The sequence below is a fragment of the Clupea harengus genome, chromosome 16 (assembly GCF_900700415.2).
Source record: "Clupea harengus chromosome 16, Ch_v2.0.2, whole genome shotgun sequence".
NCBI lineage: Eukaryota > Metazoa > Chordata > Actinopteri > Clupeiformes > Clupeidae > Clupea > Clupea harengus.
In genome coordinates this window covers 26,411,529-26,438,845 of record NC_045167.1, presented here as the reverse complement: position 1 = coordinate 26,438,845, position 27,317 = coordinate 26,411,529, and the positions used below count along the sequence as shown (strand labels likewise).

The window sequence follows — 27,317 nt, the reverse complement described above, 5'->3', positions numbered from 1 at the left end:
ATTAAATATGTTTGTATCTCTATGAGATTAGCAGTGTGTCCTCATGTTTAGCAAATCTCAGTAACATTCTCCACCAGTAGGAGGTGCTACTAGCTTGAAGAGGGTATGGTGATGCGTATTTGTGGGTGTGGGTGTGTGTGTGTGTGTGTGTGTGTGTGTGTGTGTGTGTGTGTGTGTGTGTGTGTGTGTGTGTGTGTGTGTCTGTCTGTCTGTCTGTCTGTCTGTTAATAAAAACATTTTGGGGAGGGGGGTTTGGTGATGGTCTGTGTGAATGAAGCTAAATATAGTTTAGAGCCTCATCATGCAATGCCATGTCTCCGAATACCTGAGTTGTCCTGAGTGAAAGTAAAGCAGTGTAACTGAGCACAGCTGTCTCAGTGCAGTTTCTGGCTGTAGGTGTAACCCAGGAAACAGAGCTCTCTGTGGGGGAAACTTCTATTTGCATTGCCAGGCCTGAGTGGGTCTGCTAGTCCCAGAATAGAGCAGCGCTATCGCCAGATGTTCAAGTGTTGTCAAGGGATTTACATTACGGGACATTACATACAGTCTCTTTGAGCTCAAGAGTGATTATAGAGTTAGAGAGCTTGGAAGGATTTTTAACATTTAGGCTTCTTATTAAATTGTTCTATATATATTCCTATATATATTTTGTTTCTATGGTAAAAAATGTTGGTTATTGGTTAAATCCTTTATTAATTATTTATTAAATCTGTAAAAGTCTCATTACTCAACACCTTCATAACTTATTTACTTACTTAATTTTTCTTTTAGACAAGATGATCTCATCAAGGAATCATAAATTACCTGTTAATGTTTTTACTGGCTACATAATAAGCCCTCTATGGTTTTAATGACAAAGGGAAGTCAAATTACATCTATTATCATTCAATTTGATTAACATTTCAACATTATTAGTTAAGTGACTTTAACTGTCTTCATTTGGTGCAACAATCATCAATCTGGAAATATGCCTTGAACTTAAGACATACAAAATACAAAATCAAGTCTCTGATGAATTTAATCAAACTCCTTTATTAATAATTGGTAAAAACACGTGAAATGGTCAAAGTAACAAGCACTTCAGATTCCCAAATGCTGTAAAAGAGGTGGAAAGGGAGGGAAAGACAGTGACTCAGTGCTGCACACTAACAGAAATAAGAGAGAGTCCCTATCAGAGATGAAGAGTCTTTATCAAACACACTTTCAATCAGGCTAATGACAGACATTTGAAAGGGGACCCTAGGAGCAGTCTGATTTCTTCAGAATCTCAGTGACAGTCTGGGAGCCCTGCTTTGCCTCGCAGGTCACTGAGGCCCCCTGGGTCCACTCCTGGAGAGGGAGGGTCAGGGTGTTGCTCCAGCTGTACAGGCCGTCCTTCTGTGGGCCCCAGCGACTGGTCTCCCCGCTCCTGCTGCTCCCTGCTACCTTCCAGCTCAGCGTCCAGTCGGACGGGAAGCCTCCGTTAGCCAGGCACATCAACGTGGCTGAACTCCCGCTGGTGTGCAGGGGGGGCAGGACTGTGAGTTTGGGACTGGTGTCACCTGAGAAATAAAGCGAAGAGGTACAGAAAGGAATAAACGAGGTCGTCAGTTGAAAAACGTCACCATCACTTTTATTAATTTGATATTACAGATTCAATATGATAAAACATTGCAGATACACTGTCTCTTGGTCAAACGAACATGTTCTACTTAGGTTAGACTATTCCGTTTTCAAACAGTCTGGAAGAACTAAGGATGTGCATGTGCATTAGAATACTGGCAACACGATTCGAAAGATTATCTTAAAAAGACTTTGCGTATCTACGCAAGTGCCATAGCTATGTTGTGAATATAAAATAAAGCCAAGAGTAATACAGAAAAGAATAAACGAGGCCGGCTGCTGAAAAATATCACTGCCACATTTAATGTGATATTACAGCTGCAATATGATACTGGCTCTTGGTCAAAGGAACATGTTCAATTCACGAATTACGTTTTTAAACAGTCTGGAAGAACTAAGGATGTGCATGGTGATGCATTAAGCTACTGGCAACACGATCTACTTGATTCGAAAGATTGGCTTAAAAATACTTCGCATAGACACACATTTAGCTGTGCAAATTCCATAACTGTCACACTTTTTAAAAATTATTCGCACAGACAGACATATATCTGCGCAAAAGCCTTAACTGTGTTAGTTAATATTGTGGAGAAATGTCTCAGTGCAACATGACAGATTTCAGAGTTTTAGGTCGGGGTCGGTCAAACGGATTAGCCAACCCACTTTCTGACGCGCAGCACCTACCACCAGAGTAACACGAAGTTATAAACCCTGTAGGAAAGTTCATATCTTCCTATCACCAGTTTTCCAAATACACACGCGCAGGTGTATTCTGAGTCAGTATACACAGTTCCAAGTAAAACTTACATTTACGGTCCAAGCACAGAGGCTACATTCAATAGGAAATGACAGACTTCAATACTACCACCATTAACACGAAGTTACAAACATGAAATATCTTCCTTCCTATTTTCTGAAAACACATGCAAGATGTCTAATATTTAAAGGGATTATTAAGGTGAAAAATGTGAGTCAATACACACAATTTACAAAGGAGTAAGTGTACGACTACACAGATCAAAGCACACGTTCTACACCGTCATAAACTGCTCTGCTCATAGCGCAACATATTAAGACTTTAGTAACACATACACATACTGACAGAATAATCCAAATGTATGACCGTTTACTTACTTCCAACGTCAAGTCTACTGCCGCCTCCAAACGTGTACCACAGTGATACAAACACTATCTGTGGCCGTACAAAAACCCCTCCTCTAATGCGCACTAAGGTAACTTTAATTTCTGATATCCCAGAAAAAAATGGACTCAGCTAAGATATTCCACCAATCATATTAGTCATAACGAATAAAACATGCACAAAATTACATCGGTAGCCTATTTCGTTTCATTACCAAACCAGACTTGCAAGTGTATGACTTATCTGCCTAATAAAGCACACCATTGAAACATATATTAATTTCAAAACCAAATGATACAATGAAGGCAGATTAACCAAAGCGTTACGATGTAGACCAATATATTATATAGGACCAAAGATGATATTACTTACTTCCAACATCAAGTCTTGTGCCGCCACCGAAAGTCCACCACAGTGATACAGACTCATAGAGACGCTGTACAAAAACCTCTTCAAGGTACAGCGACTCTGACTGACAGCAATACAGTTACTGTTACATTTAGGGGAACATGTGACCAGATCACGAATTCTGTCATGGTTAATTTCAGGTCTACATTTTTTATTTCTTTCATTAGTACAAGAATTAATTTCATTTTTTTTACATTTCATAAATGCCAACCAGCATTAATAGGCTAGGTTTTCCCAAACGACATTCAATATCATAAAATGTAATCATTAAAAAGCAGACATTCTACAGTATGGCAAGTCTAACTTCAGTGGTAGAGGGGTTTGAATGCGTAACTGTTACGAATGGGGGGTGTTGTGCAGAACTCAATCGCACGACTCAGCACAGGGGTAGATTCAGAAGAATAAACGTTTACTAGCAGGGTTCGGTACACAGGTAGGCAGTCCAAAAGTAGGCAAACAAATCCAAACAGGGAATAGGCAGGAGAATAGTTGTAGGGCAGGCAGAGGTCAGAAGCACGAGTAATCACTTGAACAAGGCGGAAGCGCTAAACGCTAGGAACACACGAGGAGCAGTGGAAAAACAAGGAACATACCATGAAACACAATTTACGAAGACACAACGAGGAACAAGAAAACAAGGACTATATATACACACAGGCAACAGATAACGAGGGACAGGTGAGAACAATCAAGGCGGGGCAGACAAAGACACAGGTGGACTAAACAAGGGGAATAACAGGACACAGGTGAACCCAATGATACACACAACCCGGGAGATTGGGAACAGGTGAGGGGTGGAGACACGGACAACAACAAGAGGGCACATGGCATAGACAAACAAACAAACATAGGGAAAGCACATGGCGGGAACAAGGAAGCACGAGGACTAGACATGGGAACAAACATGTGACCACACAAGGGAGACAAACACAGAAATTAGACACGGACAGACACAGACCTTACAGTACCCCCCCCTCTAAGGGCCGGATTCCAGACGGCCCAAAACACAAACAGATCAAATCCACCTAGGGTGGGTGGAGGGGGTCCAGAGCAAGGCAGGCGGGCAGACCGGACCAGACAGCCCAAAAACACACAAACAGATCAAATCCACCTAGGGTGGGTGGAGGGGGTCCAGAGCAAGGCAGGCGGGCAGGCCGGGCCAGACAGAAGGCTGGAAAGAAGGGTCTGGTGGCTGACCGGGTGGACGGCCAAGCAAGGGCAGAATGTCTGGTGGCTGGCCGTGTGGGTGGCCAAACAGGGGCAGAGTCTTTGGCGACCGACCGGGTGGATGGCCAAACAGAGGCAGAGTCTTTGGCGACCGACCGGGTGGATGGCCAAACAGGGGCAGAGTCTTTGGCGACCGGCCGGGTGGGTGGCCAAACAGGGGCAGAGTCTTTGGCGACCGGCCAAACAGACCAACAATAAACACAACAACAACCCTAACAACAAATAGTTGCCAGCGATATCGATTGGAGTTTGGGGTTGCAGGACCAGTGGCTGGGGTAGTCGTGGCACCTGGACTCTCTGGTTCATTAGGGCTGGCGGCACCGGGCCCTGGGTCTGCTGCAGCTGGGACAGGAAACCAGGAACACTGGAGACAGGGGTCGGAGCGCCTGGGGCCAGCGCATGGACGCCTGGGACCGGCGCAGGGACACCTTGGATGCTTTGGACAGGGACGCCTGAGACGCTCGGGACAGGGGAGCCTGAGACGCTCGGGACCGGGGCGCCTGGGACGCTCGGGACCGGGGCGCCTGGGACGCTCGGGACAGGGGAGCCTGGGACGCTCGGGACAGGGGCGCCTGGGACGCTCGGGACAGGGGCGCCTGGGACGCTCGGGACAGGGGCGCCTGGGACGCTCGGGACAGGGGCGCTCGGGACAGCAGAGCCCTCAGCAGCGACGCCATCAGGAGGTGCTGCTGGACCGGTGACGGCAGAGGGTGCTGCTGGGCCTGCATCGGAAACGGATGCTGGAGGATCTTGGTCGGCAGCTGTGGCAGCAGGGTCCGGGTCAGCTGCGGGGTGTGGGTCGGCAGCGGTGGCTGCGGGGTCCGGGTCGGCAGCGGTGGCTGCGGGGTCCGGGTCGGCAGCGGTGGCTGTAGGGTACGCACAAGCTGGGTGAGCTTCGGCTGGGTCTGCTGGGTCAGCGACGGCTGGGTCTGCAGGGTCAGCGACGGCTGGGTCTGCAGGGTCAGCGACGGCCGGGTCTGCAGGGTCAGCGACGGCTCGGTCTGCAGGGAGAGCGGCGGCTTGATCTGCGGCGGCTGGTTCTGCTGTGGCGTAGGCCTCAGTGGCGTCACCATCAGCAATTTCTTCAGAGGCTGCTTCAGGGACAGCAGCGACAGAGGCTGCTTCGGGGTTGCTAGCAACAGAGGCTACGTCGGGGGCAGCAGTGGGTGCTTCGGGAGCGGTAGCGACGGAGGCTACGTCAGTGGCATCAGAGGCTGCTTCTGGGGTGGTAGCGACAGAGGCTACGTCGGGGGCAGCAGTGGGTGCTTCGGGAGCGGTAGCGACGGAGGCTACGTCAGTGGCATCAGAGGCTGCTTCTGGGGCGGCAGCGGCAGCGTCAGAGGCTGCTTCTGGGGTGGTAGCGACAGAGGCTACGTTGGGGGCGGCAGCGTCAGAGGCTGCTCTGGGGTGGTAGCGACAGCGGCTACGTCGGGGGCGGCAGCGTCAGAGGCTGCTTCTGGGGTGGTAGCGACAGCGGCTACGTCGGAGGCGGCAGCGTCAGAGGCTGCTTCTGGGGCGGCAGCGTCAGAGGCTGCTTCGGGGGTGGTAACGACAGAGGCTACGTCGGGGGCGGCAGCGTCAGGGGCTGCTTCTGGGCCCGCAGCGTCAGAGGCTGCTTCGGGGGTGGCAGCATCAGAGGCTACTTCGAGGGAGGCAGAGGCTGCTTTGGGAGTGGTAGCGACGAAGGCTACCTCTGGGGCAGCAGAGACGACCTCGGAGGCGGTAGCATCAGAGGCTACTTCGGGGGAGGCAGAGGCTGCTTTGGGAGTGGTAGCGACGAAGGCTACCTCCGGGGCAGCAGAGACGACCTCGGAGGCGGCAGCGACGACCTCGGAGGCGGTAGCATCAGAGGCTACTTCGGGGGAGGCAGAGGCTGCTTTGGGAGTGGTAGCGACGAAGGCTACCTCCGGGGCAGCAGAGACGACCTCGGAGGCGGCAGCATCAGAGGCTGCTTCGAGGGCGGCAGAGACTGCATCGATGGCAGCAGAAGCTGCACAGAGCAAGGCAGCGCCAGAGGCTCCTTTGGGTGCAGCAGAAAATATTCCCAATGCTGCAAAGGCAGCTTCGAGGACGGCGGAGCGTGCTTCAAGGGTGGGAGCTCCACGGGCTGCGTGGAGGGCGTCAGAGACCACGTTGAGGGTGGTAGCGATAGAGACTTGCTCGAGTTTGACAGCGGCAGCGGCTGCCTCGAGGGCGGCAGTGGCTCTTTTGAAGGCGGGCGACAGGAGACCTGGAGCTGGTGCTGAAACCGGAGCTGGAAAGAAGGGGAGTGGATCGAGGGAATTCCCACGAGCTGCCCGAATTGTCCCAACAGCAGGTTCAGAAGAATAAACGTTTACTAGCAGGGTTCAGTACACAGGTAGGCAGTCCAAAAGTAGGCAAACAAATCCAAACAGGGAATAGGCAGGAGAATAGTTGTAGGGCAGGCAGAGGTCAGAAGCACGAGTAATCACTTGAACAAGGCGGAAGCGCTAAACGCTAGGAACACACGAGGAGCAGTGGAAAAACAAGGAACATACCATGAAACACAATTTACGAAGACACAACGAGGAACAAGAAAACAAGGACTATATATACACACAGGCAACAGATAACGAGGGACAGGTGAGAACAATCAAGGCGGGGCAGACAAAGACACAGGTGGACTAAACAAGGGGAATAACAGGACACAGGTGAAACCAATGATACACACAACCCGGGAGATTGGGAACAGGTGAGGGGTGGAGACACGGACAACAACAAGAGGGCACATGGCATAGACAGACAAACAAACATAGGGAAAGCACATGGCGGGAACAAGGAAGCACGAGGACTAGACATGGGAACAAACATGTGACCACACAAGGGAGACAAACACAGAAATTAGACACGGACAGACACAGACCTTACAGTAACAGTGGAATCAGGTGCACAGATTGAAAAGTAAACTGGCTCCAGGTTTAGATCACGGGTCTAGTCCAGGGGTGCTTATTGTACGATTACACTAATGCAAAAAGGGAAGAGTATGGTTCACCTCTACAGGAAGTAATGTGTTGATACCATGTGATAATGATTTTAGCAGAACAATAAAGCCATTTGTATTATTTCTGTCATACTCAAACTGCTCCGTTTCATTGATCCTGGAGGTTTCTCTCAGTTCAGTTATGGGTCTGAGGATTGTTTAGTCTTCCTGTCAGTAAGTAGGACCACACTGGCCTATTAGTTATTGCTGTTAGCCCAGATAAATCAAACAAAACATCATTTAGGTTTAGACTGTTGGCCTACTGAAGAGTCTTCTTTATTTCTTTTCATGAGCAGAGGGAATGGGGATCAGAAGGTGCCAGTTAGAAACTGGGGAGGTTGGACATATTTGCATAACCAAAGTGTGAACCTGTTGCTCGTGAGAGCTTTATATCTCAGAAAGAGGAGAACTGGAACACTGAACACCAGCCTGTTTTAGAAGAACAATCTGACAAGAATGACTTTTCTCATTAAATTCCTCTGGGCACTCCTGTTCTGTATTCCAGGTAAATTATTTTGCAAACTGAAATGGATTATTTGAAATAATTTTACAATTTGTTTTAAAAAACCCTGATGCTATGAAATGTTTGTAATGTTTCAGAATGCAGGGGCCAGATCAGTGTGACTCAGACTCCAGCAGTGAAAGCTGTTCTTGTGGGACAAACCATCAAACTGGACTGCAGAAGCAGCAGCCCCATCTCAGGCTGTAGCAACTGTGTCTCCTGGTATCTTCAGAAAACTGGAGAAGCTCCCAAACTTTTAATATATTACATAAAGACACGTTTTGGTTCAACTCCAAGTCGATTTGTTGGTGAAGGATCCAATTATGGGAGTGACTTTAGTCTGACCATCAGTGATGTCCAGGCTGAGGATGCAGGAGTTTACTACTGTCTGACACGCCACAGTGGCCCAGTGTTCACACAGTGATAAAGCGCCGTACAAAAACCTCCCTCAGTCAGGCTCCACATGACTGCACTGCTGCTGCTGCAGGAGGTGCTGAAGCATCACAGGAGCAGAAGGTTACACGGCACAACTCTACATGTTTGAAGGAAACATGTTTCTGCACATTTAAAATGTAAACAAACAGTATGACATATCCACTGTTAAATACTGGCGTTAGATTTGAATTAGCCTCTAAATCAGGGGTGCCCACACTTTTTTGGCTTGTGATCTACTTTTAAAATGACCAACTAAAAATGATCTACCACAAAACATGTTCATAAATAGAGACTATGCATGGCTAAAAAAAGGGGGGGGGGGGGGCACCGACACAGACACTTAAAGGAATCATATTGGTGACATTATTTGAGATAGTTGCGGCCAAAAATTCTTGATTTCGAGGGAGCTTTTCCAAAAAGTTCAGATGAAAGTTGCTGTGTTGTTAGGTGTTTGTTGCAAATTTTCCTCTTTGTAATCATAATTGAGTTATTTGTTGAAAAATAACTGATTAATAAACAAACATTCATTCATCAAGAACAAAAATAAATAACCTTGCCAATATGCTAAACAAAAGATTACCAGGACTACAAAACTTATCCACAACACAGTGCACCTGTTGGCATTACAGAAGGACCATCAGTAAGACTAAATCAAATGTTATAAATGTCTCAGCCTTCACATATGAGGCAAAAAAAACAGCCTGTGCCACTTTGATCTGTCTCGTCATCTGACGTCCTGCCTGCATTTCTGCCGTTCTCATTCTATGCATATCAATCTGTTTTGCTATCCTTGTTTATTTATTTTATCCGTAAAGTTGTTGATGTTGTTCAATTTCATATATTAATTTAAAGTCATCCAATTTCAAGTCATTCATTCTTCAACACTCGCTCTACCTTATCTTCAAACAGAAAGTAACGTTAAATCTCCATGGCAACATCTCTCAAGGGTTTGGATATTAATCGGATTTATTGCTTCCTTCATTATTCACAGCTAAATAACATAAGGCTTTTTATTTTGTTTAATACACGAAAAAGCTATATCTGTTCTATAAGAAAGGTAACATTAAATGACTTCTGTTGTGATCTGGCGATTTATAAAAAAATAAAAATAAAAAAAACTTTATTTTAATTTTTTTTTTTTTTTTTTTTTTTAAATGACACGATCTACCACCATAAGCTTTGCGATCGACTGGTCGATCGCGATCGACGCATTGGGCACCCCTGCTCTAAATGAAAGAGAATATTGTGATGTTAAAGGTGGAAAAGCAAATACAGCAGAAAGGAGATTATGCCAGGGTCATGTCCAATCCAGTTCTGCTCATCATCTGAGGTCCCCTTGTTCTCATCCATCTCCCCTGGTGCACTCATCCTACTACACACTGTTCAGTCCTCTACCTGACTGTTACACAACACACTTTACCATAGGACACTGGGCCTGTCTCCTTCTCCATCTTCCTGCTATGGTCATTATGGAGATTCTGTCTCCTTATCTGGAAGACAGGTTTGAGATATTCCCCAGGATAGGTGTACTGGTATAACTCCAGTATTTCTCTCAGTTTGGAGAACAAGTGTAATGTTGTACCCAGATCAATAACAGTTAAAGAGTAACTGGAGCTTTAGTGTATATTCAGTGTTAATGCTTGCACAGTGAAATACTCAGGTTGGGTGTCCCTGTGTGATGGCTGTCTCTTTGACCTCCTGGCCAAACACCAGAGATCTATGTCCACCTTCTGGATTTAATCATCGTCAGAGTGAATGTTGCCTTGCAGCTGCACATGACTGCATTGCTGCAGCTGGGAAGAACTCCAGAGTCCTGTAACAGTGTAACCGTGGCATGGCAGTCATGGCTTAAATTAACTGATCCAATACGTTTCCTCAGGTAATCAGTCATCTCACACTCAAACACCTCAACACTCAGTGCCACACCAGTAGGGACACTGTTGGCCTCTTTCGGGCCAGCCCAAGGCTTTTCCTCTGGCATAACCTCCAGTGATTAGCCCCGGTATTCTGCTTCTGTTACTCCAGGGCCGAACTGAGGCCTTCTGGGCCATGACCCCAGTCCAGCGTTTTCCTGTGAATGACCATACCTCACCCACATTACCTGTGCTGTTCACAGTTCTGTTGTTAGATGCTTCTGTTAATCTCCTCTTACGACTCTGAATAGACTGCACTGCATTACATAGATTCCCTTCAAGTGGACCTCAGTAGGACCAGATAGTGAGTGCATGCGATGGGCAGGGGTTCTCATGTGAATGACAGAGGTGTATCCACAGGCAGGATGCTTTCATTCAGTTAGTACTTCTCATGTCATTTTCTGACACATAATATTCTAAAATGCATGTTGAACTCTCCTCTCCTCTCCTCTCCTCTCTGTTCCTTTTCCCTCTGTTCCTTTTCTCCTCTACGTCTGCAGCAGTAGTGCAGTCATCAGTTACCTGACTGATTAGTATTACTGTTACTGTTTTCAGTCCAGTAATCAACCCCCCCTCACCCCTCCCTCACCCCCCTCCCTCACGTCTGTTCTCTGCTCTCCACCTGCAGTGAGCTTCAGCAGCAGAGTGCAGTCATGTGGAGCCTGACTGAGGGAGGTTTTTGTACGGCGCTTTATCACTGTGTGAACACACCACCAGAATGGTAACTCTGACAGTAGTAGACTCCTGCATCCTCAGCCTGGACATTACTGATGGTCAGAGTGAAGTCACTGCGAGCTCCACTGCCACTGAATCTGGATGGAGTCCCAGTATGGAGAAATCTACCAGAATATATCAGGAGTTTGGGAGCCTCTCCAGACTGCTGCTGTTTGTACCAGCTGAGGCAATGATCACCTGATTGATAACAATAAGTTTCCACATTCCTGCTGGTTTTACAGGTCACGGACACAGTTTGCCCTGGAAGGACAGCTTTCACTGTCGGAGTCTGAGTCACACTGACTTGTCCTTTACATTCTGAAACACAAATGGAATAATGTCAACAACCAACTATGTAACCAGTTAATAATCCAATAAATTCATTCCCATAATCCATGTTGTCTCTGTGTCTCCAAACAGCTGTAAATCAGGTGGTGACAGTAACTTGAGCCCTACCTTGGCAGTAAAGAGAGAGGGTCCAGATGAGGATGAGAGCTAAAGGCATCTTGTTGTACATTCAGATCAGACAGCCTGAACTCACACATGTGCACTACTGAGGCTGCAGTATAAACACCCATAGGGCACTGAGGCGTCCATCACCGATGCAAAGTATCACTAGGCAAATACTCAGTGTGACGCAGCTAATAAACAATAGACAGTATATGTGATATATTATTAAATAATTCAATATTATTCAATATTATTAATTCATTTAGTTCCATAACCAATAGACATTGTCTCAAAGCTCTTCACAGAGCCCAAGGTCTGAACCCTCCAGAGCACAAGGCCACGGTGGCAAGAAAAGAAAGACATGCAGAGAAACATTTACAAAATGCCTTCTTTTATATTTTAACAATTCAAACTGCTCCCATACAGCTGGTTGTTGAACTGAAACTAGCATAAACATAAATAACAGTATTTTTAGTGTTTTTGTTTTAATTTCCAGTAAACTCTCTTCAGTACAACAGTGGGGTAGTTAGTGTTTCAAGAGAGATATATGACATATATATGTGCAGATGCTGAACAGTTTTATTTGTTATTCTGATAAACTGTATATTTGTTTCATTATATGAGGGAAGAAATGGAGTATAGTGCTGTTGTGCTTTCTATCCATCTTGAAAGAACAACAATTTAATTTAATAATATTTCTTAGATGTATTTGGCCAAGAAAGCGTTAGTAATGGTGTATGTAGAATTGTGGAGAAGTGTGTGTTCTGCTGTTATAATCTTTATTACCCCCTCTTGTCCTGTGTATGACTACACATGTAGAGATATAGAGATGTGTGTATTCTGGTGTGATAATCAGTCATGTGGAGCCTGACTGGGGGAGGTTTTTGTACGGCGCTTTATCACTGTGTGAACACATTACCAGAATGGTAACTCTGACAGTAGTAAACTCCTGCATCCTCAGCCTGGACATTACTGATGGTCAGAGTGAAGTCACTGTGAGTTCCACTGCCACTGAATCTGGATGGAGTCCCAGACTGAAGTGTTTTGGCCCAGTAGATCAGGAGTTTAGGAGCTGCTCCAGGTTTCTGTTGGTACCAGGCTAAATAATGTTTTGAAGTCACAAACACATCACTGCTGGTTTTACAGTTGAGAGTGACTGATCCTCCCTGTTGAACAGCTTTCACTGCAGGAGTCTGAGTCACAGTGACCTGTCCATATGAGACTGCAGAGAAGACATGGAGAATAGTAAGATATATTTAACCTCCCACATATGTTCATGTATCTTTACTTTACACACAAGATCTGGGTTAAAATCAAATAAAACTTACTCTGAAAGCAGAGGACAAGTGTCCAGAGGAACATGAAGATGAAAGTCATTGTTGAGTTCTCCACTATGAGAATCAGCTCTTACCCATGAAGTGGTGAACTCACAGGGCTATAAATAATCCCCCCAAGACTAGAACTGTGACCACTCATACAAACTGACACATCTACTGTATGTAAATGATCTTCCTGAGTGAAACAGACTGTTAGGGTTACAGTAATGATTAGTATGTACACACACATAGATGTAGATGTGATTGGGAGGAAAATATCTTTCTATGAAATTGGTAGATTGATAGATTATTGAACATGTGTTCAACAGGCGCTTTGAGACAGTGTCTGTTATTAATGGTGTTATATATACATTAAATAAATAAAAGTGAATTGAAGACTCTTGATATTTTGGCAAGGTGGTATTCTAATAATCTCATGTTCAAATCAGATGAACCAGAGACCACTACTACTACTCCAGGTTCTCACCAGATCGTTATACAGATTACTCAGACTCATGCCAAGACCTCAGTATGGCAGACTAACTGGTGACATCAGACACAGTAGTCCGAGTCCAGTGCTCAAGCGTGTCTCTTTCTGAGATCACCAGGATGGCGATCAGCAACACCGCAACACATATGTGAATCAGGATGTCTATCGGCAAGGAAACTACAGATAGCTGATGCAGTGGGGCATCCGTCAGCTTGTCTCCAGATAGCCCCAGATGGCAAATTACAGAATCTGTCTCTCTCTCCTAGTCCAACAGTGCCTTCTAGTGGTGGACAAAACACACTGCACAAAAGTTCTGATATTGCATATAATGTCACCTGCAACAAAGGCACTTTCACAGCCTACATTTGGGGCATAGATGTGATTGGTAGGGAAATATTTTTCTATGAAATGGATAGATTGATTGATAGATTATTGATCAGGTCTTGGGCTCTGTAAAGTACAGTGTCTGTGAACAGTGCTTTGAGACTGTGTCTGTTGTTAATGGTGTTATATATACATTATATAATTAAAATGGAATTGAAGTCTCTTGATATTTTGGCAAGGTGGTGTTCTAACAATCTCATGTACAAACCAGGTGATTTTCTCACCCTCAGTGAACAGAGAGTCCTAAAGAGGGTGATTTTTACTAGAAGTCAGGTAGACTCATTTAGCTCTATACGAAATATGAAATGGAGATTGCACTGATTGCACTAAGTGTAAACATGAATTGTAAATACGAAATCACAATTACATTATTATTATGACAATTACTTTATTATTATTAGTGCTGTCAGTTTAACATGTTAATAACGCCGTTAACGCAAACCCATTTTAACGCCGTTAATTTTTTTTATCGCGAGATTAACGCGAGATTATTATTATTATTATTATTTATTTTTTTAGATTAACGTTCTTTTTGGCCTCGCAAACTGTGTACTAGGCCATATGACTATGAATGGTGAGCACGATACGGCAAAATGGATGATAAAAAGCTTCTGAATGGAAAGTTTACTTTTAAAAGTTGGGTTGTGCAAAAGAAGCGAGCTTCACTGTTGTCTGAAAATGTCAACAGGCAGCTGGCTGAAAGCAAAGAAGTAGTAGGCTTACCTTTTATTGGTAACCTAACTGTTACGGTTCATTGTTTCTGAAATAAGAGGCCTGACTGCTATGTTCCCAGCATACTTGAAAAAAATCAAATATTAAGCCATGGTTTAACTGCAGTAAAGGCTGAGTCCTTGTTTACCTGAAATGTGCACTTTATAATTTTATTTTGTACCGCCCTGTTTGGCAATGTTGGTTTTCAATAAAATAAAACATTTGCATTAAGCAAGCCAATCCACTTTTCCATGTTGATAAGGGCATTCAAATGAAAATAAAATGATGGAAAAAATGAATAAATGAAGGGACATTTAGAATAGATACAAATTTGCGATTAATCGCGATTCATTTTGAGTTAACTATGACATAAATGCGATTAATCGCGATTAAATATTTTAATTGTTTGACAGCACTAATTATTATCCAAAACACTGTTGAAACAAATTGTTGTTAATATTGTTGTTAATGCATTTTCCTTGATTGTTTTTACAGATGACGATACAGTACCTGTGCTTCTGGATGAGAGCAGCTCCTTACTGGCTTTGTGATGAGAGACTCTGATGGACTCAGGTTCAGGTTCAGATGACCGACAGGCTTCTAATATGGCCTGGCCTTCATCTGGCCCTGATCAGTGTTGATCTTCTAATATGGCCTGGCCTTCATCTGGCCCTGATCAGTGTTGATCTTCTAATATGGCCTGGCCTTCATCTGGCCCTGATCAGTGTTGATCTTCTAATATGGCCTGGCCTTCATCTGGCCCTGATCAGTGTTGATCTTCCAGGATCTTACACTACAGCAGTATGACACAAGTGAGTGGGGGTGATAAAGGATATCCTCACGGCTGTGGGCCACAGGTCTCACACATCCACAGAAGAGAAGGTGCACATTTGTTCCAGAGTCATTTTCATTATGGGTGTGAATATTTATTATTTTATAATATATATTATTAATGAACTCTAGGATATTCAATTTATTTGCAATATTTTATTGATTACGTGCTGAATCCATAGGATGATAAATAATCCCCCAAAACTAGAACTGTGACTCAAAGTGACACATTGATGTAAATGATTCAGCTGAGTGAAACAGACGATGAGTTTAACTGGACCTATTTATTTATGCGTCATGGCTGTCAGACTCGTTTGGGGTGTAGGACCATGTCATGTCATTAAGAAATGAAGAAGGAAAGCCATATGTGAATTTGAATACTCTGTTTGTATGTTTAATCATGTCTGTACTGTAAATGTATAAATATAGCTTCAGTTATGATCATTATATTAGTATTACATTATTTAACTAAAATGCCCTTTACATGATCGTTATTTAAATGAGCTAGCATTTCTTGATCTCCATGATGATTAAATATGTTGGTATCTCTATGAGAGTAGCAGTGTGTCCTCATGTTCATGATGATTAAATATGTTTGTATCTCTATGAGAGTAGCAGTGTGTCCTCATGTTCATGATGATTAAATATGTTTGTATCTCTATGAGAGTAGCAGTGTGTCCTCATGTTCATGATGATGATTAAATATGTTTGTATCTCTATGACAGTAGCAGTGTGTCATGTTCATGATGATTAAATATGTTTGTATCTCTATGAGAGTAGCAGTGTGTCCTCATGTTCATGATGATGATTAAATATGTTTGTATCTCTATGAGAGGAGCTGTGTGTCCTCATGTTCATGATGATTAAATATGTTTCTATCTCTATGAGAGTAGCAGTGTGTCCTCATGTTCATGATGATTAAATATGTTTGTATCACTATGAGAGTAGCAGTGTGTCCTCATGTTCAGCAAATCTCCGTAACATTCTCCACCAGTAGGAGGTGCTACTAGCTTGAAGAGGGTATGGTGATGCGTATTTGTGGGTGTGGGTGTGTGTGTCTGTGTGTCTGTGTGTGTGTGTGTGTGTGTGTGTGTGTCTGTGTGTCTGTGTGTCTCTGTGTCTATCTGTCTGTCTGTTAATAAAAAAAATTGGGGGGGGGTTTGGTGATGGTGTGTGTGAATGAAGCTAAATATAGTTTAGAGCCTCGTCATGCAATGCCATGTCTCAGAATACCTGAGTTGTCCTGAGTGAAAGTAAAGCAGTGTAACTGAGCACAGCTGTCTCAGTGCAGTTTCTGGCTGTAGGTGTAACCCAGGAAACAGAGCTCTCTGTGGGGGAAACTTCTATTTGCATTGCCAGGCCTGAGTGGGTCTGCTAGTCCCAGAATAGAGTAGCGCTATCGCCAGATGTTCAAGTGTTCTCAAGGGATTTACATTACGGGACATTACATACAGTCTCTTTGAGCTCAAGAGTGATTATAGAGTTAGAGAGCTTGGAAGGATTTTTAACATTTAGGATATTTTGGGGCTTTTTGCTTTTAATCAGATAGGACAGTGAAGGTTTTTGGACAGAAAATGAGATGGAGAGAGGAGGTGGGGAGTGGGATCGGGAAATGACAGCGGGTCGGATTCGAACACGTGTCCCCGTGATAAAAAATGCAGGTTATTAGTTAAATCTGTAAAAGTCTCATTACTCAACACCCTCATAACCTATTTACTTACTTAATTTTGCTTTTAGACTAAATCATCTAATCAAGGCATCATACATTACCTGTTATTGTTTTTACTAGCTACATAATAAGCTATCTATGGTTGTATCTAATCTATGGTTGTAATGACAAAGGGAAGTCAAATTACATCTATCATCATTCAATTTAATGAACATTTCAACATTATTAGTGAAGTGACTTTAACTGTCTTCATTTGGTGCGACAATCATCAATCTGGAAATATATCTCGAACTTAAGATACAAAAAATACAAAACCAAGTTTCTGATTAATTTCATCAAACTCCTTTATTAATAAATGGTCAAAACACATGAAAGGGTCAAAGTAACGAACACTTCAGATTCCCAAATGCTGTAAAAGAGGTGGAAAGGGAGGGAAAGACAGTGACTCAGTGCTGCACACTAACAGAAATAAGAGAGAGTCCCTATCAGAGATGAAGAGTCTTTATCAAACACACTTTCAATCAGGCTAATGACAGACATTTGGAAGGGGACCCTAGGAGCAGTCTGATTTCTTCAGAATCTCAGTGACGGTCTGGGAGCCCTGCTTTGCCTCGCAGGTCACTGAGACCCCCTGGGTCCACTCCTGGAGAGGGAGGGTCAAGGTGTTGCTCCAGCTGAACAGGCCGTCCTTCTGTGGGCCCAAGCGACTGGTCTCCCCGCTCCTGCTGCTCCCCGCTACCTTCCAGCTCAGCGTCCAGTCGGACGGGAAGCCTCCGTTAGCCAGGCACATCAACGTGGCTGAACTCCCGCTGGTGTGCAGGGGGGGCAGGACTGTGAGTTTGGGACTGGTGTCACCTGAGAAATAAAGCGAAGAGGCACAGGAAGGAATACATTAGATTGTCTGCTGAAAAACGTCACCACTGTACATATTATATTACAGATGCAATATGATAGTACATTACAGTGCGTGTTAACAACAATGAGTTTGCGACTGGTGCCTCCTGCGAAATAACGCGAAAAGGTACAGAAAGGAATAAACGAGGTCGTCTGCTAAAAAATGTCACCACCACTTTTAATGTGATATTACAGATGCAATATGATGGTACATTACAGATACACTGGAACTAGCGATTACGTTTTTAAACAGTCTGGAAGGACTAAGGATGTGAATGTTGATGCAATCATCTACTGACAACATTCTACTGACAAGCTCCTTGATTAGAAAGATTAGCCTAAAAACACAATGCATAGACAGACATATATCTGCGCAAATGCTATTGTGTGAATATTTTGGAGAAATGTGTCAGTGCAACATCATGACAAATTTCAGTTTTAGGTCAGTCTCGGTCTAACAGATTACCCACTTTCTGACGCGCAGCACCTACCACCAGAGTAACACGAAGTTATAAACCCTGTAGGCAGTTAATATATTCCGATCACCAGTTTACCAAATACACACGCGCAGGTGTATATTTAGTATATATATTGCAGGTCAGTATACACAGTTCCAAGTACAATTTACAGTTATGGTCAAAGCACAGAGGCTGCATTCAATCGGAAATAACAGACTTCAACACTACCACCACTAACACGAAGTTACAAACATGTTGGGCATGAAATATCTTCAATCCTATTTTCTGAAAACACATACAAGGGATGTCTAATAGGCTATTTAAAGGGATTATTAGGGTGAAAAATGTGTCAATACACACAATTTACACACAAAGTAAGTATAGGACTACACAGTTACGTTTAAAGCACAAGTTCTGCACTGTTACGAAAAGTGCGAAAAAGTTTAAACACATAGAGATATCGGTAGCCGTCATAAACGCTCATAGCGCAACGTAACACACACAAACTGAACGAATAATCCAAATGTATGACCGTTTACTTACTTCCAACGTCAAGTCTACTGCCGCCTCCAAACGTGTACCACAGTGATACAAACGCTATCTGTGGCCGTACAAAAACCCATCCTCTAATGCGCACTAGTAAGACACCTTTAATTTCTGATATCCCTGGCAAAATTGGCTCAGCTAAGATATTCCACCAATCATATTAGTCATAACGAATAAAACATGCACAAAATTACATCAGTAGCCTATTTAGTTTTATTACCAAACCAGTCTAGCAAGTGTATGACTTATCTGCTTTTAAAGCACACCATTGAGACATATATTAATTTCAAAACCAAATGATACAATGAAGGCAAATTAACCAAAGTGTTAAGATGTAGACCAATATATTGTATAGGGCCAAAGAGGATATTACTTACTTCCAACATCAAGTCTTGAGCCGCCACCGAAAGTCCACCACAGTGATACAGACTCATAGAGACGCTGTACAAAAACCTCTTCAAGGTACAGCGACTCTGACTGACAGCAATACAGTTACTGTTACATTTAGGGGAACATTTTACCAGATCACGAATTCTGTCATGGTTAATTTCAGGTCTAAAATTTTAATTTCTTCCATCAGTACAAGAATGAATTTCATTTTTTTTATATTTCATAAATGCAAACCAGCATTAATAGGCTAAGTTTGCCCAAATGACATTCAATCTCATGAATTGTAATCATTAAAAAGAAGACATTCTACAGTATGGCAATTCTCCCTTCAATGGTAGACAGGTTTTAATGCGTTATTCCCAACAGTGGAATCAGGTGCACAGATTGAAAAGTAAACTGGCTCCAGGTTTAGATCACAGGTCTAGTCCAGGGGTGCTTATTGTATGACTACACTAGTGCAATAAGGGAAGAGTATGGTTCACCTCTACAGGAAGTAATGTGTTGATACTGTAACCTTGTGTTTTATGGCTTTGGGTTAATACAAATAAAAAAGAATTAATGTAGAACTTGTTGTGTATTTTATATGTTGTTTTCATGCACCAATGGCAGTGTCCTAGTCTGCTGGGTCATGAGAGATTGGTTCCTGGGGGGGGGGGGGGGGGGGGGGGGTACCCAGTGGGAAGGTCATCTAGGGTTGGTGCTTTTGGGGAGAAGAGATGTGAACTGGAAGTGTGCTGTTTGCTCTGCTGCGTTCGCCTCAGCATCTCCAGAGGACCAATCAAAGGACTGGGAGAGAATGTTCTTAGGCATTGGGGCAGATTGTAGCCTTGAGGTATCGGCTTGTGGCAAATGCATAGCATTGGTGTTCAGGTATGAAACCAGTCATTATATCATCTCATGCAATCAGGTTTATTTGGTCATTCAAATAAGTTTGATCTAAATGGCATCCAATAAGTTTAAGTTTACCGTTCATTGCACTGATAAACTGTTCTTGCATTCTCCATTCATATAGTTCCTTGTGTGTCATGCCATTACATAAACTAACATCTAAACAATTGGGCATTTAGTGTTTGGTGATACTGTGGGTCATTTAATTGTTGAATGCAGTCAGAGTAATTGTATTATCATCAATCTTCACCACTCTAATGCATTCTAGTGTCCCATAAAGGTCTGACATGTAAACCTCACAGTCTGTGGTGTCTGTTGTTGATGACATGTTGGCTTTCCTTACACAGTCTGACCGGGGAAGACTTCTGTAGATTTGGCAACAAGATTTCAGAGAAACTTTGTATTTGCACAACTAACATCTGGAATCTGACAGAATTATACTTTGCAGCACCGTCTTAAATCTGACAGGAATTCAGATTTCAACCAGAATTATCTTACATCTCTCCGGAATATGAATTTCCACGAGCACCATGTCTTAAATCTGACAGGAATGTAGATTTCCACAGCACCATCTTAAATCTGACAGGAATAGATTTCCACAGCACCATCTTAATTCTGGCTTGGGCCATCTCCTGCACCCTCACCATGAATGGTAGAGATAGTTACAGTGGCAACTCGAACAACAAACACACACACACACACACACACACACACACACACACACACACACACACACACACACACACACACACACTGTCTCACACCATAAACCTACTATCCACAGTCCCATGCATTAAGATGCAGTCAAGCTCTCTGTTCCCACAGAACCCAAGCCAATGGAATTATCAAAGCAAAACGATCTGTCATCTGTCATCTGTCATAACTACAAACTGATATAAGCAGGGATGTGAATAAGGACTTCCAGACCACTTGTGTAGTTACTGTGTATCACACCCTTCAGCACCTGCAGTGAGCTCCAGCAGCAGAGTGCAGTCATGTGGAGCCTGACTGAGGGAGGTTTTTGTACGGCGCTTAAAAAGAGGAGGATTTAAACAGGCATTCCTGCAGGGTTCCTTCAATGTACTCTAAATACCCTGCAGCCTTTTCCTGATATTCATCAGAGGTCCTAGTCTTATACACCTGTTCATCTCCCCCTAGTGGATTAGATCACTAACTGCATGCATGCCCTGATCATGTGAGAAATGTGAGCTGTGACACAGATGTGTCCTCATGAACGGATGCACATAGACACACACACACACACACACACACACGCACACACGCACACAGACACACAGACACACGCACACACGCACACACACACACACACACACACACACACACACACGCACACACGCACACAGACACACAGACACACGCACACACACACACACACACACTGTCTCACACCATAGACCTACTCTGAGCTCAAGCAGTGCAGTCATGTGGTGCCTGACTGAGGGAGGTTTTTGTACGGCGCTTTATCACTGTGTGAACAGATTTATACTGTTGATATAGTGGAAACTCTGACAGTAGTAAACTCCTGCATCCTCAGCCTGGACATTACTGATGGTCAGAGTGAAGTCACTGTTAGTTCCACTGCCACTGAATCTGGATGGAGTCCCAGACTGAAGTGTTGTGGCATAATAGATCAGGAGTTTAGGAGCTGCTCCAGGTTTCTGTTGGTACCAGGCTAATCGAGGGGTTGATGACCCTGCCTGATACACATCACTGCTGGTTTTACAGTTGAGAGTGACCGATCCTCCCTGTTGAACAGCTTTCACTGCAGGAGTCTGAGTCACAGTGACCTGTCCATATGACTCTGTTCAGAAAACAGAAAGGATTCAGAGAAATATTTAACATCACATAAGCATTTTACAACTTTTTTAAATAATATGAATTATAAAAAAGAAGCTTACTCTGAAAGCAGAGGACAAGTGTCCAGAGGAACATGAAGATGAAAGTCATTGTTGAGTTCTCCACTATGAGAATCAGCTCTTACCCATGAAGTGGTGAACTCACAGGGCTATAAATAATCCCCCCAAGACTAGAACTGTGACCACTCATGCAAACTGACACATCTACTGTATGTAAATTATTTTCCTGAGTGAAACAGACTGTTAGGGTTACAGTAATGATTAGTATGTACACACAAATAGATGTAGATGTGATTGTTACGAACATTGCTTTCTGTGAAGTTGGTAGATTGATTGATAGATTATGGTTTGGGCTCTGTAAAGCGCTTTGAGACAGTGTCTGTTATTGATGGTGTTATATATACATTAAATAAATAAAAGTGAATTTAAGTCTCTTGATATTTTGGCAAGGTGGTGTTTTAACAATCTCATGTACAAATCAGATGAACCAGAGACCACTACTAATACTCCAGGTTCTCACCGGATCGTTATACAGATTACTCAGACTCATGCCAAGACCTCAGTATGGCAGACTAACTGGTGACATCACACACAGTAGTCCGAGTCCAGTGCGCAAGCGTGTCTCTTTCTGAGATCACCAGGATGAAGATCAGCAACACCGCAACACATATGTGAATCAGGATGTCTATCGGCAGGGAAACTACAGATAGCTGATGCAGTGGGGCATCCGTCAGCTTGTCTCCAGATAGCCTCAGATGGCAAGTTATAGAATGTGTCTCTCTCTCCTAGTCCAACAGTGCCCTCTAGTGGTGGACAAAACACACTGCACAAAAGTTCTGACGTTGCATATGATGTCACCTGCAACAAAGGCACTTTCCCTGCACACACATTTATCAGTGAGAATGTATGACTGTCACTCCCATCATTGAACAGAAGGCCTCTCAAAAAGAATTTAATCTCATCAAGTGACGGGGCCGAGTTTGGACACACTAGGCCCTGTTAACATTACACTGTGACTGGGCTCACTGAGTTTGGATACACTAGGCCCTGTTAACATAATACACTGTGACTGGGCTCACTGAGTTTGGACACAATAGGCCCTGTTAACATTACACTGTGACTGGGCTCACTGAGTTTGCTGCAGGAAGTGCTGGTTACTAGGAATGTCAGTCAGGACTTCCGGGTTGGTGATGGCGTGAGTAGGTAGATGGTGAAGTGGCTCCCGAGTTTTTAATTTATTCTTGATTATTTACCCCATTCATTTTAGAAATATCAGTCAATGTTGTAAGTTTAAGTCATTTTCGACAAACCAGCCGACATTTATTATGTCAAACAAGCAGTCTCGTCGCCTAAAACCGAGTGATAAAGAAAGTGCTTCTGTGACCACCAGCCAGACTAGCCGAGCTAACATGGAGCTAGCTGAACAGTTTGAACAACTCCGCTCAGGGCTGCTTTCAGAGCTAACCCAAGCTATCCATGCGGTTATAAGGAAGGAGCTAGACACAGCTTTGGCTCCTCTCAAATCAACTCTGAGTGAAATAAGTTCCCTGTACGAATCACACGAAGAACGGATCTGTGGAATTGAAGCTACTCTCGACCAAAGTGAACAGAGGCTTGTTCAGGTTGAGGCTAAGCTAAACACTGTTCAGACTGAGAATGCCTGGTTGAAGGAGAAAAGTTGACGATTTGGAAAATCGCTCGCGCAGGCTCAACTTAAGAGTCGTGGGCATTCCTGAGAGGGTGGAGGGTCCAACCCGGTTGCTTTTATGACTCATTTTTTCGAAGAAATATTTGGAAAAAATTTTTTCCCGACCCCTCTTCTTCTCGCTCGTGCACACAGACTGGGGCCAGCCAAGTCAGAGGCAAACGGTAATCAACGCCCAAGAGTCTTCATCGTTGCATTCCACAACTTCCAAGACAAGCAGCGGATCATCGTTCAGAGACGTCAACGGGAAATGGAATTTCGTGGCAACAGAGTGTTTCTCCACGAGGATGTCAGTGCTGAACTGGGACGCAAGCAGGCAGCATTCAAGGAGGTGAAGGCTCTGCTCTACGCAAAGAGGGTCAAGTTCAGAATGGTGTACCCCGCCCGCCTCCGAGTGTTGTTTAACTCGAAAGAGTTGCATTTTGATACACCGAGTAAGGCGATGGCATTCTACCGCGAGCACTGGGGCTCTGTTGCCTCTGATTCACCTGCATCCACTGAGGCTTGAGGTAGGCTATTCCATGCTGTCATTTGAATTGATCACACTTTGGAAATTAAGTTGGACTGTCTTGTTTGGACATTAAGTTGGACTTATCAATATAAATATGGCCAGTGCCTTTTTTCTCCCAGTTCATTTAAAGCCATCAACTGTTTGGGGTTCTATTTTGATGCATGACTTTGGGAGCCACTCCAGTGGCATTTGTATATATTTTTTTATATATATATAAATATATTGTTTCTTAGGAAATGTCAATCGGAAGGTCTGTAGTTTGGTTAAGCCTGCGATGCTCCTCAGGTTCATTAATAGAGGAGGATCTAGGAAAGTGTTATTGTTGTTGTTCATACTGTTGTGTTTATTCTTTGAATTTGTTTTCTTTTCCACCCCCATTTTTTCATTTTTCATGTGTGTTACCCCAGGACACACGCCTTTATCACAGTCCCATTTACTTCAGCTTTATGTAAGGCTTTGGAGAGCACATGTCTATTTACACTATGATCTTACCGCCCCCTCAAGTTTCTGTAATATACTGTACAATCCCTTTTGCCAAGACACATTGATATGGTTACTTCTTCTGATAGATTGATCAGTAATTCAGTCGTACGCTTTGTCTCGTGGAATGTTAAGGGGCTGAATGGACCAGTCAAACGAGCCAGAGTTCTTTCTCACCTCAAATCTTTCAATGCCGATATTTTATTTTTACAAGAGACACATTTACGGTTAAAAGATCACATTCGTTTGCGTAAAGCTTGGATTAGCCAAGTGTATCACTCCAGACATGATGGTAGCTCAAAAGGCGTTGCTATTCTCATTAATAAGAAGGTACAGTTTACACCAACAGAGATCATCATCGACCCCTATGGTCGTTTTGTTATAATCAGTGGCTGTCTTTACCAGACCAATGTTCTTCTAGTCAATGTTTACGCTCCTAATTGGGATGACACAGAGTTTGTTAATAAGCTTCTGTCCTCGCTCCCTAACTTGGACACTCACAAACTGATTCTGGGAGGTGACTTAAATTGTGCCATCAACCCTACTTTGGATAGGTCATGTTCAAAGAGATCTTCGCCCTCAGGCAGGGCAAAGGCATTCACAACATTTATGGAGCAGAGTGGCTGTATTGATCCATGGCGGCTTCTTAACCCAACTTTGAAGCGGTTTTCTTTCTTCTCCCCAGTCTACCGTTCTTTTTCTCGCATAGACTATTTTTTCATCGACAGCTCATTTATTCCTTCAATTAAATCTGTTGACTACTCAACCATCATTCTCTCTGATCACTCCCCTGTTGTTCTAGACATTTCTTTTGCTCTGAATATAAAGCAACGTCCATTATGGAAACTAGATCCCCTTATACTGTCAGATGAAGACTTTTGCCGCTGTCTGGCAATCAACATAGATGTATATATCAGCACAAACAAAAAGGAGAACACTTCATATTCATTACTGTGGGAATCGCTCAAAGCTTTCCTCAGGGGGCATATTATTTCATATGTGGCATTTACCAAAAGGGAACACTCTAAGGAAGTCTTAAGCTTAACTGACTCTATACATAAACTTGACCAGCTCTATTCAGAATCCCCCACTTCTAAGTTACATAAGAAACGGATAGAATTGCAAGCCAAACTGAACATTCTAACTACAAAACACGCAGAGCAACTTCTACTAAAAACCCGTGGGACCTCCTATGAATATGGGGATAAATGTAGTCGTTTACTTGCTCACCAATTAAAGCGGCAGACTGCATCTCGTCTTATCCCCCAGGTTAAAGATGAGCTAGGTATTTTAGTTTCAGACCCAAAACACATAAATGATATATTTACTTCCCATTTCATCTCACTTTATTCTACAGACTTCCCCACAGACATAACACCCATGACAGCCTTTTTGAATAATATAGAGGCCCCCTCTCTTGATCAAACGGTTGTTTCATCACTTGAGTGAAAGTTGGAGATAGGGGAGATCATTGGAGCCATTATGGCCATGCAGAATAACAAAGCTCCCGGCGTGGACGGATATGGTATAGAGTTCTATACAAAGTTTAGGGACCAGCTTGCGCCACTTCTCCTGGAAGTTTTCAATGAATCTTTAGATAGGGGCTCTTTGCCACCCACTTTTTCTCAAGCGTCCATTTCACTTCTTCTCAAGAAAGACAAGGACCCCACTCACTGTGGATCCTATCGTCCAATATCTCTCTTGAATGTGGATGCCAAGATTCTAGCTAAAGTTTTAGCCCACCGCCTGGAAGATCCACTCCCTAAAATTATATCCGAAGATAAAACAGGGTTTATTAAAGGTCGACACTCATTTGCAAACATCCGCCGCCTGATTGATATAGCATATACAAAAAATACAGTTGTTGTGCCCGAAGCAGTTATTTCTCTGGATGCTGAGAAAGCATTCGATAGGGTTGAATGGCAGTATTTATTTGCAGCTTTGGAAAGATTTGGTTTTGGCGCCACCTTCATTAAATGGATTAAGCTTTTATATAAAGATCCCCAAGCGTGTGTACAAACCAATGGTTTGCGGTCAACTTTTTTTCATTTAACAAGAGGCACAAGACAAGGCTGCCCACTTTCCCCACTTTAATTTGCCATTGCAATCGAACCACTTGCCATAGCCCTGCGAACTACATCAGCATTTCAGGGCATATTTAGAGGGGGAGTTGAGCACAGGGTCTCACTATATGCTGATGACTTGTTGATCTATGTTAGTCACCCAGCCACGATTGCTTCCTCTATTGTGTCTATCCTAGAGGAGTTTGGAAGGTTCTCAGGATATAAGCTCAATCTGCAGAAAAGTGAGTGTTTTAAACTCAACTCTCCAGTTCCTTCCAGGCTAGTACCCTCCTTTCCTTTTCGCCTTTCTGAAGATGGGTTCAAATATTTAGGAATTCATATTACCAAATCTTTCACTTCTCTTCATGCATCTAATTTAACAACATTAGTTAACCAAATGAAGGATGATTTTAAAAGATGGTCTGCTCTACCACTTACTCTGACGGGTCGTATTAATGTAGTGAAGATGACTGTGCTCCCAAAGTTTCTATATGTATTTCAATGTTTACCTCTTTTTCTCACTAAATCATTTTTTAAAACAATTAGTCAAGCTGTGAACTCATTTATATGGGGCAAACCAAGCACCCAGAGTTAAGAAAGACCTTTTACAAAGGCAGCGTTGTGTTGGCGGACTTGCTTTGCCCAGCTTTATCCACTACTACTGGGCTGCAAATATTCAGAAAATAGTCTGTTGGCTACACTCTCCTCATA

The 27,317-nt window shown here is 43.4% G+C and overlaps 2 gene segments (V, D, J or C); both read right to left on the bottom strand.

Annotated features, from left to right (window-relative positions):
* Positions 1–1,115: 1,115 nt before the first annotated feature.
* LOC105898383 lies at positions 1,116–12,854 on the bottom strand. The segment is given in 5 exon segments: positions 1,116–1,541; positions 3,116–3,153; positions 9,745–9,751; positions 12,313–12,615; positions 12,722–12,854. Coding segments are annotated over 5 exon segments (699 nt in total).
* A 4,268-nt stretch (positions 12,855–17,122) lies between these two features.
* On the bottom strand, positions 17,123–22,047 carry LOC116224109. The segment is given in 4 exon segments: positions 17,123–17,649; positions 18,690–18,727; positions 21,468–21,792; positions 21,890–22,047. Coding segments are annotated over 4 exon segments (714 nt in total).
* Between the last annotated feature and the right edge of the window lie 5,270 nt (positions 22,048–27,317).